The sequence below is a fragment of the Prenolepis imparis genome, unplaced genomic scaffold (assembly GCF_030444845.1).
Source record: "Prenolepis imparis isolate NDT839.2.m4 unplaced genomic scaffold, iyPreImpa1.0 SCAF_2, whole genome shotgun sequence".
Classification (NCBI taxonomy): Eukaryota; Metazoa; Arthropoda; class Insecta; order Hymenoptera; family Formicidae; genus Prenolepis; species Prenolepis imparis.
In genome coordinates, this window is record NW_028141160.1 from 12,966,906 (window position 1) to 12,985,380 (window position 18,475).

Consider the following 18,475-nt stretch of genomic DNA (forward strand, 5'->3'; position numbering starts at 1 on the left):
GAAAATTTATTCAAATTATTACATTAAATGTTCATTACAATAATTCGACATTATGATAACTTACAAACATATTTCTCCTTTTTTTTTTTATTCAATTTAGCCACTTTGATAAAACAGACAGATAATATTATATATCGATTATCGCGAAGGACCAATAAAGCGCTTGTGCGTCGTAAACAAAAGCACCTGATTGGACTATCAGTTTTCCGCTTCTTTTTGATTTAGTTTTACATTCCTTTGTTGTAACAATTCTGTATCTCGTGAATAAAAAATATGTTATTCTTCTCTAAGAAATTTTCTCTTCACATTTTAAAATTAATACAATCAAATTTAATATTCTAAACATATTTAAATATATACATAATATACATGCTAAATTATATACATACAACTGATAAATAAATTGTTCCATCTTGTTAATTTTGCATTTTATTGGAGCAATAATAAATCCAGTAGTAACATGTACTATATGTATACAAAATGTTGCCCAATATTCGTACATTGTGTAATTTTATTAATAAATATACATGATAAAATTTTCTATTCGTTTCTGTTTAACATTTTTGTATATCGACATTGTTTACTAGTCTTTCAATGATAATATAAATACAAGATTATCGAACACTTAGAAAAACATCTGCATATATATTTTCGAAAAACATGTTACTTTAAATTATATCGAAGAAGAGTATGCGTATCCATTGAAAGGACTTGTATTATATGTAGATTAATATAACATAATATACACCCAAGTGCATGGTTTCTATATAGAAAAAAAAAATCTCTCAAATATGTGTACAAATCCTATCCTTAATCTAACGCCATGCCCTCATCGTCATCATCCTTATCGGGACTAGCAGCTGATGGTGATTGCTTCTTACTCTTGTCGTCCTGTCCCTGTTGCGCTTGCTGTTGTCCCTGACCGCTCTTCGCTTCGGATTCCAGTGCGCTGACGAATTCTTCGATGTTTCCACTGGCTGCGGCAGTGACGGCGTCCGATCCCAAGCCGAATTGACGGATGACAGGGCCCGCCTGGCCCGACTGCAAAGCAGACCAGAACATTGATAGCGCCTGGGAGAACTGGGGAGACGAGAGCGTGGTAGACAGGTTGTCCCCTGGTGGTAAATGCACGTTCATGGCACTCTCCAGGCTCTCCGTCGTAGAGATCGCCGCCGGGATGGCGTTGGTCAGCTCTGTCGCTACGCCCCTCTGCCGGACAAGAAGCTGCGCTGTAGCTGGGCGAAAACAACAGATATACCCGGAGAAACTTCCCCAACTGCTCAGCAGAGCCAGAGTCTCCGACAACCAGGAAAAGTTCAGACAGAGAATACTATTGAATAGTGAAAAAACCATGTCTCTCTCTCTCTTTCGATTCTCTGTATGTTATTTTATCACAATACACCTCTCTTTAACTATTCAATTTAATAATTAAATTGATATTATTAAATCTCTTGGAATGATTATTGCACATACACATGCTAATATTTTCTTTTATAAAAGTATTTTCTATTAAATACAGCTTAATAGCATATAAAGAACGCATTAAATATAATTTTACCGTGTAAGTGTGATGTGATATTAAAGATGCTTAACAATTTTTTAAAACAATATTATATATTGTATGCGACTGCATTAAATGATTACATAATATTTAGAGCGTAACAATATGTGTTGTGCAAATCTCTCATAGATTATTAAAACTTTATCGAGTTTCATAGACAAAGAAAAGCAAACGCAACATTATAGAACATGTTAGCCACAATACATTATATGACTTATCTAATGATATTAGTCTCCACAAACATATAAACTGACACATAAACTTTTAGCTATCTCTGTCTCTAAAACACATTAAAATTTCAATTTAATGTAGACATTAATTAAGTGCAAAGTCCATTATTCCATCATAAATTTTTTAGCCATAGTTTTGTTAATTTTAATGCATAATATGACAATAATACTTTCAATTTGTTAATGACTTTTCTACTATAACAATGTACTATATGATTTTTAATTAATGTAGCAAATAACGAACACAAAATTGCTTGTTATTCTTGTTTTGTTCACTCAAAGAACAGCTTAGATACTTATAAGACAGTGATTAAGCAAATACTGAATATTGTTTCAGCTAACTTCTGTTATCAAGATGGTATTTTATATCACTGATAGCAGCTGCAAAAAATATACAATTAGTAATATAATCTGTCCCACTTTTTAAATTCTTTGTATCATTCTTTGCTCTCACGTTGAGAACTTTTCTAGCTAGATTTTCTCTTAGTTTATAATTGCATATATGTATGATTTCTCTCTCTCTCTCATTCATTTTCCTTCACACAACATTCTCTTTGTAAGTATTATATTTTTATATATACACTTTATAAAAATACTCTCCTTCCATTCATCTCGTCTTACTCTCTTCTACATTAAATATAATTTTGTGACAAATCGATAATTTTTAATATCGTTTTATTACTTTATCTAATAAGAAAATAATAATTTTCTCTTTTTTCTCTCTTACACATATTCAATAAAATCAGTCATAGATTTAATAATATTTCAAATTCTTATCTTTCTTAAGATGAAAGACAAAACATTTCCAGAAATGTATTAAGGGCGTGGTTTTGCATAATCTATTAAAGGATTTATCAAGTGGATTTAATCTTATCATAGCATTTCAAAAAAAGACATTATCCAGTGATATAAATTGATATGATAAATGACAAGTTCAAAAATATATCATTAATGTTATTAAGTAATTGTAAATATCTGAAATACGCTTTTATTTATAAAATATAAATAAATATAAAATGTTTTAATATAAGATGTGAAACAATTTTTAAATATAGACCATTTAAATGCATAATATACTCTCTAAAAAATCAATTAAACTTTTATTACTACATTGAACATACTTTTGCTGAAAAAAAATCAGTTTTTTATATAACATCTAAAGTTTGTATTTATGCATTTATTTAGCAAGAGATAAGCACATGTTTATAGAAATCAAAATTTTATAAAAATTTCAATAAACAACTTATAATGTAAATAATGTATTTTAATCTTTATTTTATATTTTTAAGCCAGGATATTTGATAATCATCGAATATCGTTTTGATTACTACTTTGACAAAATTGGAAATAACTTTTCTTTAATAAAATTATCTTTCTTTTCTAATTTTTAATGTATATCTTTGTAATTAGATTCTAAATTCAAATCATTTCTTTTCTTTTCCTTTTTTTACCAAAAAGTAAAAGATATTTAAAATTAACTAAAAAATATGACTTTGTTTTCTATTTTTTCCTCAAGCTTACAATTTTAGTTTATTGAAAGTTCTTTATGCAAAAATTATGGATCTCTATATTTTCTTCTTAAATGTGTGTGTGTGTGTGTGTGTGTGTGTGTGAAAACTAATTCATGGAAAGTTAAAGAATCTCTAAAAAGACACTTGGTGATTTTGCTCTATATAAATATATACTTATATAACAAGTATTAAAAGGTTTTTATTAGAACTGCTATTATTTAATTTAATTATGCTAATTCAAAATTCTAATCAAATTATTATGATGTTATTAGAAAATAGAATATTATACTTTGCACATCTAATATCAGCCATTTGTTAACAAATTTGATTATCCTCGAATTAGAGTTAAAAAGTTTTAAAAATAGAATATACATATATTCTCAGATTCATTCATTAAATAAATATGAAGAAATAATATGACATTACCTGCGCAACTGGTTCGGTCCGAGATGGTGTCGGAATTTCTGATAGGAAATTCTGCAAATCACTAAGCTGTATTCTGTTGTTTGAACTTGCTGCTGTCGTGGCCGGGGTGGACGGAGCTGGTGTTCTCGCTGATGATTTATTATTATCTAGATTATCATCAAGATATAGTGCTGCAATTGATTAAATAATTCAACTCACTTGAAGATTTAGAGTCCGTATTAGGCCCAGGAGTTAACGAATGAGGCGGTCTAGCTATGTTAGTAGTAGTGGCCGGAGTGGATGAAGTTGTAGTGGAAGCTCTCGTACTTTGAACACTATGCGGTCTATTCATTGTACCTAATAAGCTACCTAGCCCACCAATCTGACCAACACCACCAAATAATTGTATGAGCTGCTGTTGCGACATGTTATTCAACAAATTCTGAAGATCTCCTTCTGCATTAGCTCCACCACTTCTCTGGGATCCAGGTGTCGGAGGATTATTAAGTACATCATTAATCTTTCTGCAGTGTTCCTCGTCCTTATCTGTTTTAAGGTCCTGTGAAGAGAAGATATGAGCATTTTTAATTGTAAATTTCTATAACACTATACCAATATAAAATTATTTAATAAATTAAGCTAATTAAATTAACATAATCAAAGTTATATAAAATATATATTTTTTACCTGCAGCCAAAAGAAGAACTTCTTACTCGACGACTTGAACTTTAGAAGATACACTCTGCCAGTCTTACACTGAGGAACGTGTTTGAATTCGCAATCATCGGGGAAGATAATTAAATCCTGATAAACATATTCAGCTGTAGACATATATCTACTTATATCATAGATATATATAATTTATAATATACAAATCGCAAATCAATATATTGTAAAATACAATTAAGAGTGAAGCAATTTTTAGAGTATGAGATTGAACGAAAAAGCATACGGCAAATTTGTCAAAATTTGTCTACAAATTCATTAAAAAAGAAGAGTATCATCGTACATCTTCAACCACTCCGGTGGTGCGATCCTTCCAGCAGAAATGCATCAACGAATCATCGGATTGATGGACGTAGAGCTGACCCTTTCGCGTATCCGGATAAACCATCTTTCCTTTGACAGTCATCTTGCCAGCCTTGAACTCCACCAGATTTTTCGAAGCGCCGCGCGACGCGTTATTACCAAAAAGTGCTCCGGTGGACATTTTTGCCGATAAATATATATAAAAAAATTGCTTTCTCACGTGAACAAGATCGAACAATAACTTCCTCTCCGCCACACTTAACGAGTCGCGCCGATGACACTGCACTTTAAGATGGCGGTGCAGGAAGCAGACAGTGTTGCCAACTTCAGATCGCGCGAAACCATAGAATATATAATATATAATATTAAATTGTCATGGCTGCAAACTGAAAACGCTTGCACACACTAGAGATACTATAAGAGAGATGAGATAGTGCGGTAACGATTTCTGATTGGCTCCGTCGCTTGAGGTATAACCGGAAGTGCGAGAGAGAAAGATATATATAACTAACAAAGAAAGCCTAGCCGACCCTAACCTGTCACCTGTCAATATAAAGTATCTCTAGACTCTAGATGTGCGCGGCGCGTTCGACTTTTAACCTTCAAGTGGCGCTGCGTCAATGCGTTGGAATTCGTCCGCGAAGTGGGGGACGTGGTGGGGGGACTGTGTGGTGGGGGGATGCGCGCGCCGCGCCGCGCCCCGCGCGAGCATCCCCCCACCACACAGTCCCCCCACCACGTCCCCCACTTCGCGGACGAATTCCACAGCGCGCGCTACAAGGTCAAAATCGATTCAAAGTCGAACGCGTCGCGCACCCGCGCACATCGACACACGCGCTCTCTCTCTCTCTCTCCCGTGTTGCGGGGATTGATTGAAATTGGCAACACTTAGAGATACTATAAGACAGATGAGACAGTGCGGTAACGATTTCTGATTGGCTCCGTCGCTTGGGGTATAACCGGAAGTGCGAGAGAGAAAGATATATATAACTAACAAAGAAAGCCTAGCCGACCCTAACCTGTCACCTGTCAATATAAAGTGAAAGTGTGTTAACATTTGTGCAAATTATAAGGTAATTATACATAAGTAAATAAAAACGACAAGAAATAAGAATGCTTGATTTTGATTGGTTGATTTGCTTACGGCCTTAAGGTTTAAAACAGAGGCGCATGAAAGTCGTACTTAATCTGTATTCGAAAAGCTTTCTATAGTTGCAACATTTTCTATGGTCTATGGCTGCCATAAACACTATGAGATATAACCGCATAACGTTATGCACGTGTGCATATATTAATTTAATTTATTAATCACGTTTCCTTAAAAGCATTGCATCGTCAATATAAAACTGGAACATAAAATATCATTATTAGTGTTTTTTTGACAAATTATAGATGATTATTATGACTATATTTAATTGAAATCTAAAATTTATACGTTGCCGGCTTCCATCTAATAAAGTTATTTGACGATCTCTGACGTGCGAAAAGAAAATAGAATTGAAATCACATTTATCACATAAAAACATAAAAAAATTCATAAATATTTCACAAAAGAAAACATATATTTAATTATATATTGCAATGACGAGTCTACGACCAGTTTCTTGTGGATTAGATTTTTGTTGTGCTGCAAATCTAAACGAATGTTTAGTTCACGCAAACGACTCAAAGTAAGTCATTAATTGTACATATTTTATTTATCGAGTTTTTTTTTAACATGCCTATTGCCTACAATTATGCTACATTTTTATTTTGTTTTATACTTTCAGATATGATTTTATATGTGTTCCTTTGGTCCATCCTTTATTTAAAAGAGAGTTTATCTCTGGTACTGCCAAGAATCGTCCAGGCCCATTTACTAGGCCCGATTTAATTTTACGTAGTTCAGGTATATGAATTATAGATATAATCTTATGTATTAATTACACATATATTATCAATACTTAAAATATAACTAAATCAACTTCATATATGCAACCCACAATTTTATTTTGCAGATTGGAATTCTTTAATAATCGGCAAATTTTCACCATTTATCAACGTGGATTCGACCAATCCAGTTATTAGAAAAAATAGTGAAGAAGCCTTGAATCAAGAAATAAGTTTAGCTAGCCATTTTGGTTTATCAGGAATAGCTTTGAAGTTAAAACATGGAATAAGTAAAAATGTGAATCTTGCAAGGATTATTTCTGATAAAATATCAAATAACAATACTAATTTTCAGGTAACAATACAATTTATTTTTATTTTTAATTACTGTCAAATTGCTCGATTCATGATAATATATTTTTATAAATAAGTATCTTAGAATATATGTTTTATATCATGTGTTATATGAATTGAAAAGAAGAAAATATTCTAAATGAAGAATTGATAAGACTCTCGTGTTAAAAATACAATTTAAATTCCCTGGGTTAATAAAAGATAGATACAGAGTGTATAAATTTCAAGGACTTTGTAAGTTTCTTGACATTCAAATAAAATTTGTGTTCTACACAAATCATTTCATTTTTTAGAAAAAAATAATTTTTCTTAAAACTTATGCACTACCATCTGCATCTGGCTCTTATTATGAAATTTGAATTAAAAATATGCTTATCGAGCATAGAAAATCCTTATTCTTTGATCTATAGGTTATAAAATAAAAGCGTTTAAAATCATTAAAATATTCTATTAATTGTTATAGGTTTGGATCCAAGTTCCTATGGAAAATCCAATTAGACAAGCTTATTTTTACAGAGCAGAAGAGTGTCCAGTAGACGAAAATCCATGGGAATGGTGGAATGCATTTAGAACAATATGCGACTATAATAAAAGACTAGGAGTTTCATTAATTGTTAGTCATGATGTGCCTGAAATGGAAGAGGTAACTTACAGATTAATTTTTTTTTTAATTTAAATTATCCAATATCAGTATGTGCAATTGTATCAATAAAGTAATTTTGAATTTAAATATCAGGTAGATAGGTGGCTTGGAGAACCAGTGAGATCCTTAATTTTACCAACAACGCTATTTCTAACTAATAAAAAGGGATATCCTGTACTAAGTAAAGTACATCAAACGATAGTGAAAAGATTTGCCGCATTAGAAGTTCAATTCATTTTGACGGGCGCAACGCGTTACCAAAGTATTAGCTATTATCACAATTATCTTGATTATTTATGGAAGGTAAAGCAATAACAAACTGCAAAGTTATATTAGCTATATAAAGAGATTAATTGGAGAGTTTAATTTAGATTAATATAATTAGTTTAGAATAATATTTTACAAAATATAGGAAATAATTTTCATTCCTTTAGGGATGCCAGAGTGATGGGACAATAGAAAAATTTGCTCGAGGATACGAAGATTATTTACAATGCCCGTTACAACCTCTAATGGATAACCTCGAGTCCCAAACTTATGAAATATTTGAGAAAGATCCTGTAAAATATCGAGAATATCAGAATGCTACATACGAAGCTATCAAAGCAATCACACCTAAGATTAAGGAGGAAGAAAGAAATATGTAAGTTGGATTATGTAACAATGTAATACTTGTAAAGAGATATAACAATTAAAAACTTTTAGAGTCATCATGGTAGTTGGCGCTGGAAGAGGACCACTTGTAACCGCATCTCTAAATGCCGCAGAGATGGCCTATCAGAAAGTGAAAGTATACGCAGTAGAAAAGAATCCTAATGCTGTGATAACGTAAGAATTTTTTTAAATGACGAAAAAATATTAATGTATATGTGTGTATGTACATATGTATTTATATGTACACATATATTATGTATATACATATATATCACTGTTTACATTTACAGATTGCAGGCTTTTCAAAGAGATTTGTGGAAAGATAAGGTTACAGTAGTATCATGTGACATGAGAGATTGGAATCCTCCAGAAAAAGCTGATATTATAGTTTCTGAATTACTTGGGTCCTTTGGCGATAATGAATTGTCTCCAGAATGCTTAGATAAAGTCATGAAATTCTTAAGAGGTTTGTATTGCATACTATAAATTATATAAATTGCGTGCATTAAAACTAATATGAATATAATTTTTTAATCATATATTAAATATAATATTTTTAATCATTTGCTTTTTTGTTTTATAAACTTGTTAGATGATGGAATCAACATACCGCAATCATACACTTCATATATTGCCCCTATGCATTCCTCTAAATTATATAATGAAGTAAGACAACTTAGAGATAAAGATAAACATCCATTAGCTCATTTTGAAACTCCGTATGTGGTACATCTACAAAATAAATACGACATAGCAAATCCAAAGCCACTTTTTACATTCAAACATCCAAATACTGGTTCGTATAAATATAAAGTATTTATTACAATTTTGTCTGTATTTTAATTTGTGTTTTAATTTTTTCATTTGTCATTATTTAGATGTTGTTACTGATAATTCGAGATATGAAACAAAAACTTTTCAAGTGGAACAGAACTGCGTGTTACATGGGTTTTCAGGATATTTTATGGCAATTTTATATGAAAATATCACATTGAGCATAGAACCTAACACGTATAGTCCAGATATGTTTAGTTGGTTTCCAATCTTCTTTCCAATTAAGGTATGCATGAAATCATAATATAAACACTGATAGATAATATGAAGATAATAATATTTATTGATGGATATAGGAACCAATACAATTGAAGGCAGGAGATGAAATAGTGGTTCATTTTTGGCGCAGATGTGATTCTAAAAAAGTGTGGTATGAGTGGTGTCTTAGTAAGCCTGTTCCAGTCTCAATTCACAATTCCACTGGTCGTTCTTCCACTATTGGATTATAATGTAATAATTCTGTGATTTTTCTTTATTTGCTTAGAATTTCTCGTCATACACTGACATAGTTAATTTATTAAATATCATAATTGAAACTTTGTAGGAACTTATAATTGATAATAATTATGTAATTAAATATTTTTAGCAAGTCTGTACAAGATTACATATCAGCATAACAATTTGGAATTACGTTAAATTTGTCTTGTAAGATTGTCTAGTTAACATAGAATTATCATGACAAGAATTCAGTGAGAATTTGACGTAAAATAGAATTAGTATGAATGTTTCTATTTATGTATGACTGATGTAGAAAAGTATTTTTGAAAGGTTTATTAGTTTGTGTTACTTTGAAAACATTGTACTCAAATATATAATTTTTTCATCACTTGATATAAATTCATCATCGAATGGTAATCATTGACACTGTAAAATGATAAAAAAATTACAGAAATACTTATATATTATATAGATATACAGGCACAAAAGATACTTATGTAGTCAATATATGAAAGAGAGACATATGCTTATTTCACAGCAGTCATATTTTTATATATTGATAAGTTTATATGACACTGATCTCTGAGGTCACAGATATGTTAGAACTTTGATAACTTGTATGACGAGATATTCTCAAAGCGTGACTATCGCATTAAACTCACGTGATGTACAGTTTGAGTAACATTATGTAAATTCCATATGAATACATTGTAAGTAGCACTATCAAATCTTGTTATATTCATATAACAATGATTTTAAATGTACACATGTACGTTTAATATTTATAATAAATTTCTACTTTCTTGACACACAAGTAAATTCTTCATTTTTATAAGAATACTTTTAATTTATAAAAAAAGAAGAAATTATTGGACTATGTGTATGAAAACAAAAATATATGAGCCACCATTCTACGACTGTAATCATTTTCATTAATCATTTATGGAAACAATATACAAATTTAGGCAAAAAATGTTGCTCTCTAATCTGAAAACTCTTGGACTTCCTCTACATTTTGCTAGTAAAGTTGCAAATCATAATTTATGCCAACAAAGTCTAACGATATCATTCTTAAGAATCTAACGATCAACATTTAAATGCGAACACTTAATTGCTGAAAATGCTGACTGATAATCAAAATATAAAACTAGTTCAATAGCTCAAAGGTTGGAGATCACTTGCTGATCTGTTGCAACTGTACTCTCGTGATTGTTTAGACAAGACTATACATAATACAAATCATTATTTAAAAAAAGATCTCTATAAAGGTGAAAAAGAAAAAGATTAATATTATGTGCGAATTTTTTATATGTAATGTACGGATATATATATATGTGTGTTTACAGGTTGTGTTGGCTTGTTTAGATATTTAGTTTGATTATTTATATTTCCGAGACGAAATAAAAGAGGGGCTAATGACGATAGCAAGTAGATGCAGCCGAGCAGATCAGCCCGAGTCGAGAGTCTTCTCTCACTATTCGACCTGATTCGGCCGGCGATCGTTCCGTTTTGCTCGCAAGAGGGTTAGATCGCGCCCGATCGCGAATAACAAAAGGAGTTGAAAATGGCAAGGTTGATGGTACAGATCAGCAGGTGCGCGATGAAAACCTTCGTCTCGCAGGGTAGAAACGATTTATTCGGAACAACCGGACAATCGAGAACATCTCTCGCCGCATTGCGTTCCATAACCACAACTCGGTGTTTGAAAGCTGGTAAATAGAGCTAAAAAAAATATATAAATATATATATATATATAATAAATTAGTATTAATTATTAACAAATTATTAATATAAAAAATCTATAGTGAATTTTCTCTCCTTTTTCAAGATTTTTCTCTTCAATCTTGTTATTGTTGATCGCTATAAAGGGTTAACATCAGAATTAATGTGTGTAATTATATTATAATAATATTATAATAATTAAATTATAATAATATAATGTAATAAATATATAGAATATATCGTCAACAACTTTATTATCTCCTCCAATAATGCGTGATATGCTTGAACTATCATTTGCATTACTGATAATTAATTGCACATTATTTGATTATTTTAATAAATAAATCACATTTTAGCTGCAATTGCGATAAATATATCTTCTTTTGTTTTTTAAGAACGATTTTACACCGATAAACACGAATGGGTGACATTGGATGGCAAAGTGGGCACAGTTGGAATATCAAATTATGCGCAGGGTGCACTAGGAGATGTGGTATTTGCTCAACTTCCTGACGTGGGATCTACAGTTAAGAAAGAAGGTAAGGACATACTTTTTCTTATTTAGCGATATCAGATTTTGGGAAAAATAAGTCTCAAAAAATTAAGAAGATGATTAAGATGAAAAAAAGTCTTGTATGCGCTACTACAAAAAAATATATATATATAATTTTTTACTATTCTATCTGTAGAATATGTAAAACATTCTTAGATTTATATTACATAACATGTTTCATACTTACATTTTTACTCCTGTAAACCAAATATATGAATACAGCTTGGCTGATGAAACCTTAGGTATATTATATAACACAATATATAATTTCTAAATTTAAATTTATAAAATTATTTTTTACCTAGAGAGATCAAAATTGACATGATATTTCAGAGGAATGTGGAGCTCTAGAATCAGTGAAGGCAGCCTCGGAATTGATAAGTCCAGTCAGCGGGAAAGTTATAGAGAAAAATGAGGCCGTTGAAAATAAACCCAGCTTAATTAATACATCTTGTTATAAAGAAGGTTGGTTGTTTAAAGTAGAATTAAACAATGTAGACGAAATCAAAAGTTTGATGAACGAAGAGGCTTATAATACGTTCTTAAAATCAGACGCACATTAAATATAAACTAAAAATTATTTCTCTTCTTTAATATAACTATTAATAATATATGACTTTTATATATGTCATGAAGCATTTAAAATTTTTTATATGAAAGATGTATATATAAACATATACTGTACACACACCAACTATATGAATATATAAATATATCATTTATATGTATTTATATGTTCATCATAGATATATATATTTTTCATTGTGTTTTATGAAAAAATATTGTAAGCTTTCTTGCATCTCAATCATTGAAAGTAACTTACATCAATCATTTCACTCAGTAGTTTTATAAGTAACGAAAATGAATGTTGATTTATGAAAAATTTTAAGCAATAGTATTTGATTTTCTTAATACATGTGTGATTTTAATTAGGGTGATAAGTTATTGATGATTAGGATGATAGGGTGATTATTACTGTTATTGTAATTACAAAAAAAATGTATGTTAATGCATTACATATAATGTGTAGCTCAACATAAAAATTTTAATATATAAAGATTCTTTTCAGCAAGTCAAAAATTGATATTGATTGCAATAATTGCAATATCTTTATTAGTCACCGTGCAATGTTCTTTATATCATATTTATACAAAGCAAACAAATATTGTGATATACAAGTCATATGATACATGAATAATAGCATTCAAGTTACGAATTATGATAGTATTTCGTTTTTTTTTCTTTTCGAGCACAAGGACATTGAAATTTTGTAATAATTGTACATCCTAAGTAATTGAATCATAAAATACTATTTTTGAATCTCGCAAAATAGCATATCGACTGACCCTATATACCATTTTCAACTCTCCTTCCAAATATCTCATCTTTAGCAATTTCGTAATCTTTGTAACAATATTAAATAAGGGAAATAATGTCATTGTGGAGGTTCAATCATATATACTATATAGCATATAAAAAATAGCACTGTTAGCTCTAGAAAGGAACAGTTATCTGTTAATAATAAAGATATATTTACAGTCAATTATAATTTTTCTACATAATTTACAATTGCCAACTGCTAATGGCAGTGTTATAACAACGCATAATAGTTTTTTTTTTTTCTTTTAAACTTTATTCCAACGTTTTATTGGATCAAAGAATCACATTGATATTAAATTAGATTATTTGCCAATCATAATTGGTAACTGTACATATTTAACATAAAAAAATATACATAACGCTGTAATTGTCGTATTTACTAATTACATTTGTTAATAAACATGTTGTGACAGATCGAGTTATTAATCGGGATGGACTTACATATAGGATGAGGCGTTTATAAAGCATGGCATATTAATGTTTGAGAAAATATACCCATTTTAAAAGAAAATATCTGAAATAAAACTTGCGGGATTCTGCAAAGGAATATAGTGACTATAATACTTTATGCTATTTTTTCAAAGAATAACAATAATATAGTAATTATTATTTTTTCAATGTAATTTCTTTCAATATTTGCACAAGTTTTAGCATCATATAAATGTTCATATCTATGTATTAATAGAAACGTGCTTATATATGCTTCTGTTATAATATTGTTATTTGATACATGTATTCTTCATAAGCATACACACTTATGTTATTGAATACATGGTTATAGAATTGCTGTAATCAATGTTATAATTGGATGCAAAACTTACATTAATATTTAAAAAAATTCTCACTATTGAATTTGTCAATTTCAGCAAATTCTTTAGAAAAAAATAATGATGTTTCGTTAATAAAAGAGGTTTTTCCCGTTTAAAAACAATTATATAATCCTAGTGAAAGTATTATTGCCATTAAATATCACCTTTTTCAAAATCCTGTACATATTTTATATAAAAAAGGGAAAAAGTCTTTTCCTAAAATTGAACTTTAAAAGAGATCAATATGTCACTTTATATACCTCAATCCTATATATTGATATATACAGAGATAATTGATATAGAGCTATCTTCAAAATTTAGTTTTTTTCTCATTAACATAGAAAGAGAGGAGATGATGCGATTAACACGATTTGTCCCAAAATTATCAGACCGACACGTTCAGCAGGAGGTCTCAGAAATGAGAAAAGATGATGTACAATAAATAAACGGTAGCATGAACTTGTCTCACCCAAACAGCAATGTATGATTTAAAGCAATTTTTTCAATTGTGACAGCAGTAACTAATACATAGTAAATGACACAATTATGAACTAACTTGCAAAAAATACAATAATAATAATAATAACTAAGATCTAAAATGTGGACATATACAATGGATACGATATTTTTAATAAGTTGTATTACATATCGTAGTTTCTTAATGTGTAATTATACACACTATACGGATTAAAAATATCTGTTTATACGTATTACATTCACTCATTTCACTCAAATTGCTATCTGGGCGTCTATTCTGAGGTATGTGGTTACTAAAAATGTAAAAGTATAAAAACTTAATACAGATATGAAGAGGTAGTCATTCGTGTCGTGAGTTAAATAAATTTTTTTTTTTTTTTTTTTTTCAAAGAAGCACTGAAGATGAGAATAATGATAAACCTAGACTATGTTTCCAATTATTATTCAATATGAAGAACCAGACGATTTGAAAATTTGGGAACATTAGCATTTTTTATATATCTCGACGCTCGACGTATAAAGTCAAACTTGACACGGCGGACATAAATCTTTACTCGCGCGATAAGTACATATACGATGCCCTCGATAAAATATTTATTTCCGTGGTAATAATACTCGTTACCGCTCTTCTCTTGATTTGATTTAACACTCGATTCTTAATCTAACGTGACGAAGTCGAGTTTTGCGCTTGTCAATCACAAGTCATTCACAACTCTAATTACATATATTACGAAAAATCGGTGGAAAAAGTGAAAGTAGTAAAATAGCATTTTTGCAGCAGGTACGTGTGTTTGATACGTGAATAAATACAAGAGGAGTCGCAACGGGCAACATTACCAATCTACCTGTGCGAGGAGAGATTTCTGTCTCTTTTTTTTTTTTGTCACATTTAAGCTTTGCGTCTGACACAATATTATAATTTCCAATGGCTTTGATATACCACAGGCGTCGGAAAGACAACCTTCACAGCACTGAAAAATTTCTGACTATCGGCTAAACAATAATAATAGTAATAATTAATAATAATTAATATTTTAATAATAATAATCTATTAGTAAAAAATTTCTACTTTCGATCGCTCTAGCTTAACATTTACTAAATATTTCTCTATTTAACAACTGCGATACGCGCGCGCGCGCGCGCGCGAATAATGTTACCTTATATATTTAGAATTAATCGCTAGACAATATAGGACCACATAAACCTTGCTCCAATGATTCTTTTATTTCTTAAAACAGAATCTTTATTATGATACAACATACAGTAGTAAAATATCGCAATTTGTAGTTATTCCTTTCCGCCACCTATTTGAAAAATAATAAAGAAGTTACATGAATAAGATTCTAAAATTAGTGAAGACATTAAGTAGCTAATAATTTTTTCTCAAGAATAAGCAACAGAAATATATTTATTTCATTTCATTATTATTTAACTATACACAAAATAGTATACATATTTAACACGATTCGTACTTTACAACATAATTGGAATGTGTTAACTAGATATTTACAGTAGTAGCCCTGCTGTGTGCAAGTGTGACAAAAATGCAGATTGTTTTTTTATAGAAAATTCTAAGGATGCCCAGGTGGCCGTGCGAGAAACACATATGTATATCACATACAATTCATTGTCATTCAAGTATGCCCATTGAATCCCTTGCAGAAGCACGATTGATCTGGAGAGAGAAAGAGACTTCGATTCTCTTTAGCGATAGTACGATATATATTTCGTTTGAGTGAGAGCAAGGCTTCAGTGGTGTGTGGTATGCTTAAAAATAAATTCGCTTCTAAGTATATTAGAAAAATAGTTTTACTTATTTAGACAAAGTTGCCTGCCCTTTGACCAATATTTTTTTGTGTTTGTTTTAACCACCCTTTGTACTGTTTTCAAGGCATCTTGCTTACTGTTTCCCTGCTCTTGTACCCGCCAACAGGGGTAATTCATCACGGATACATCTCTAAAACTTCAACATCAAATATAGAAAATATATGTGTTTATATATTTAAATACACTTTATAATACATATACTATGTGTATATATATATGTAAAGTATGTGTACGTCTATACTTGATTTGTATGCATAGGTATATCTTGAACCAGGGCCCCTTTACTTGGTCCGATACCTTAGCAGCATTTTAGCTCTTAATATGTACTTTGAGGTCCACTCTATTTCACGGTTAGGGGCAATAACAGGACTTTCGATATATATATATATATATATATATATATATATATATATATATATATATAAATATATTAATATATATATATAGCGACGAATTATATTCGATGGCAAAAATTACCGAGAAAAACTGATCGTTTCATTTCCTCTTGGCGTGAAGCATTTCCATGAGAAGTGTTTGCGTCGGCGCGCTTCCGCTGCAATGTTTCTGATAAAGATGCTCTTCTCCCCTGGTTGCCACCTCGTGGATTTCCGGTAATACTGCTAACAGCTTGTTAAACTTATCCTGCGCAGATCGAAAAAATCCAATTAAATATCTACTGTCTGCTAACCTACTTTAGGATGAGGGAGAGTTTCGCAATAAAACGCACCGGTATAGATGAGTAACAAGTTAGCGTGTACTCCATAAGCGTCTGTTGAACCTGCTCGTGACCCTCTTGCACATGCTTTTTGTTTACTAATCCACGGACATCTGAATCAAATTAAATATATATATTTATGCATAGAATAAGAAGCGATATATACATGTCTTATACAAATTGAATTTTAATTAAAATTATATGTGAGACGTATTTATTTAAAAGTCGGACAAAATATAAAAATCAAATTATGAGATGTTACGTCGTATAACATGTTTCAAATGTTGTTACAGGAAGTTTCTATGACGTGATATTTTTACAAGAATCATATTTGAAAAAGAAATGCAATGTGATAGTCTGCTAACTTTGAAACAAAATGTATATGTCTTACCACTTTAATTATTATCTATTGTTTTCAAAACTCGCCACTTACGAGACGAACGCGTATAAATCTGATTTTACTTACCATGATTAAGCAGCATTAGAAATTTCATGCATATGTAATCGGAGGGGTCGAATTTCAGATCCTGAAGTTTCTTGGCTAGATCTTTGAAGATATCGGCCAAGGCAGGAACTCCGAGTAGGCCGAGGCAAAGGAGATCAAACTTTTGGCCATTATGAAGTGTCGTCTCGTCAGGTAAATTATTGTGTAACCTTTGATGAAGGTGGTCTAGCACCAACATATCCGACCAAGAATGTTGTAGTAGTTTCATTTGATCGTCAACCTAGTAAAAATAACATTTGTTCATTGTGTAAATGTATTATTAATTAACATACAGAGAAAAAATATTATATATTCCGCTTAGAATTTCATATTTTGTATAAAAATTTTATATGGTAACGTAACAATAACAATATTATGTTTTCAGAAATAATTAAATTTAAGAGAGAACATTGCATAGTTAATAAAATAATAAAATTTAATTAAAGTATAATTTTTAATATAAGTAATATTAATTGCTTATATATATATATATATATATATATGTTTAACTTATATATATGTATACATGTTTGCTAAATATTAATTGTGCCATTAATGTTCATTTTGTTTATTCGAGAATATTCTTTTTTGTAATAAAACATAAAACACAAAAATTCAATATATATATATAATGATTTGCATATTTATGTTTTGAAAAAATTATTTACACGCGTAACACGATTTTAATAAAATTGTAGTATGAAGATCCGGTAGCAACGTACCATATTGTCGACGAAAAATTAACAAAATTGCCTCCTTCCATTTTACATCGTTATTAACAAATTTGCCATATTGAAGCAAAAATTAAAAAATTGTTACAAAACTTACAGTTAAAAATATTTACAATTAACACGGTCCTGCTGCTTTGGGGCAACCGCCATAACCCAGAAACGTATCTTGTTATGACCTAGATATGAGGCGATGCTTGAAATCATTCAGTAGTGATTGTGCAATAGTACTCTGCGTTGATACCACTGCTT

At 30.3% G+C, this 18,475-nt stretch overlaps 4 protein-coding genes across 9 annotated transcripts in view; 2 read left to right on the plus strand and 2 right to left on the minus strand.

Annotated features, from left to right (window-relative positions):
* Window positions 1–427: 427 nt before the first annotated feature.
* Window positions 428–5,333, minus strand: Rpn13 (regulatory particle non-ATPase 13). Of its 3 annotated transcripts, none has more exons than XM_083055927.1 (5): window positions 4,717–5,333; window positions 4,395–4,511; window positions 3,927–4,266; window positions 3,729–3,874; window positions 428–1,209 (listed from the first exon to the last, which is right to left on the minus strand). In XM_083055927.1, exons 1-5 carry the CDS (start codon window positions 4,915–4,917, stop codon window positions 811–813), a joined length of 1,203 nt encoding a protein of 400 aa, XP_082912053.1. In that variant the 5' UTR covers window positions 4,918–5,333; the 3' UTR covers window positions 428–810. The 3 variants fall into 3 exon arrangements, with proteins under 3 accessions (XP_082912053.1, XP_082912070.1, XP_082912062.1); XM_083055944.1 differs by having other exon boundaries at window positions 429–1,041; window positions 4,717–5,331; XM_083055936.1 differs by having other exon boundaries at window positions 431–1,209; window positions 3,729–3,856; window positions 4,717–5,330.
* Window positions 5,334–5,842: 509 nt separating this feature from the next.
* On the plus strand, window positions 5,843–10,976 carry Csul (protein arginine N-methyltransferase 5). Of its 2 annotated transcripts, XM_083056076.1 has the most exons (12): window positions 5,843–6,406; window positions 6,506–6,624; window positions 6,734–6,960; window positions 7,423–7,602; window positions 7,696–7,905; window positions 8,037–8,245; window positions 8,308–8,430; window positions 8,547–8,722; window positions 8,849–9,052; window positions 9,135–9,316; window positions 9,387–9,542; window positions 10,876–10,976. In XM_083056076.1, the coding sequence occupies exons 1-11, from the start codon at window positions 6,318–6,320 to the stop codon at window positions 9,537–9,539; spliced, it is 1,872 nt and encodes a 623-aa protein (XP_082912202.1). In that variant the 5' UTR covers window positions 5,843–6,317; the 3' UTR covers window positions 9,540–9,542; window positions 10,876–10,976. The 2 variants fall into 2 exon arrangements, with proteins under 2 accessions (XP_082912202.1, XP_082912201.1); XM_083056075.1 differs by lacking the exon at window positions 10,876–10,976 and having other exon boundaries at window positions 9,387–10,838.
* Ppl (glycine cleavage system H protein, mitochondrial) lies at window positions 10,950–17,648 on the plus strand. 2 transcript variants are annotated; one of them, XM_083056091.1, is made up of 4 exons: window positions 10,950–11,240; window positions 11,646–11,789; window positions 12,137–12,268; window positions 17,536–17,648. In XM_083056091.1, the coding sequence occupies exons 1-4, from the start codon at window positions 11,093–11,095 to the stop codon at window positions 17,562–17,564; spliced, it is 453 nt and encodes a 150-aa protein (XP_082912217.1). In that variant the 5' UTR covers window positions 10,950–11,092; the 3' UTR covers window positions 17,565–17,648. The 2 variants fall into 2 exon arrangements, with proteins under 2 accessions (XP_082912217.1, XP_082912213.1); XM_083056087.1 differs by lacking the exon at window positions 17,536–17,648 and having other exon boundaries at window positions 12,137–14,853.
* Window positions 13,414–18,475, minus strand: part of Ftz-f1 (ftz transcription factor 1) — a 29,315-nt gene continuing 24,253 nt past the window's right edge. The window contains exons 3-6 of one of the 2 annotated variants that reach the window (XM_083056072.1): window positions 17,478–17,736; window positions 17,024–17,124; window positions 16,774–16,938; window positions 13,414–16,432 (exon numbers count right to left, since the gene is read on the minus strand). In XM_083056072.1, the coding sequence (XP_082912198.1) occupies window positions 16,792–16,938; window positions 17,024–17,124; window positions 17,478–17,736 (507 nt within the window). In that variant the 3' untranslated portion in view covers window positions 13,414–16,432; window positions 16,774–16,791. Of the gene's footprint in view, window positions 16,939–17,023; window positions 17,125–17,477; window positions 17,737–18,475 lie in introns of both variants that reach the window. The other variant, XM_083056065.1, reaches the window with a different exon arrangement.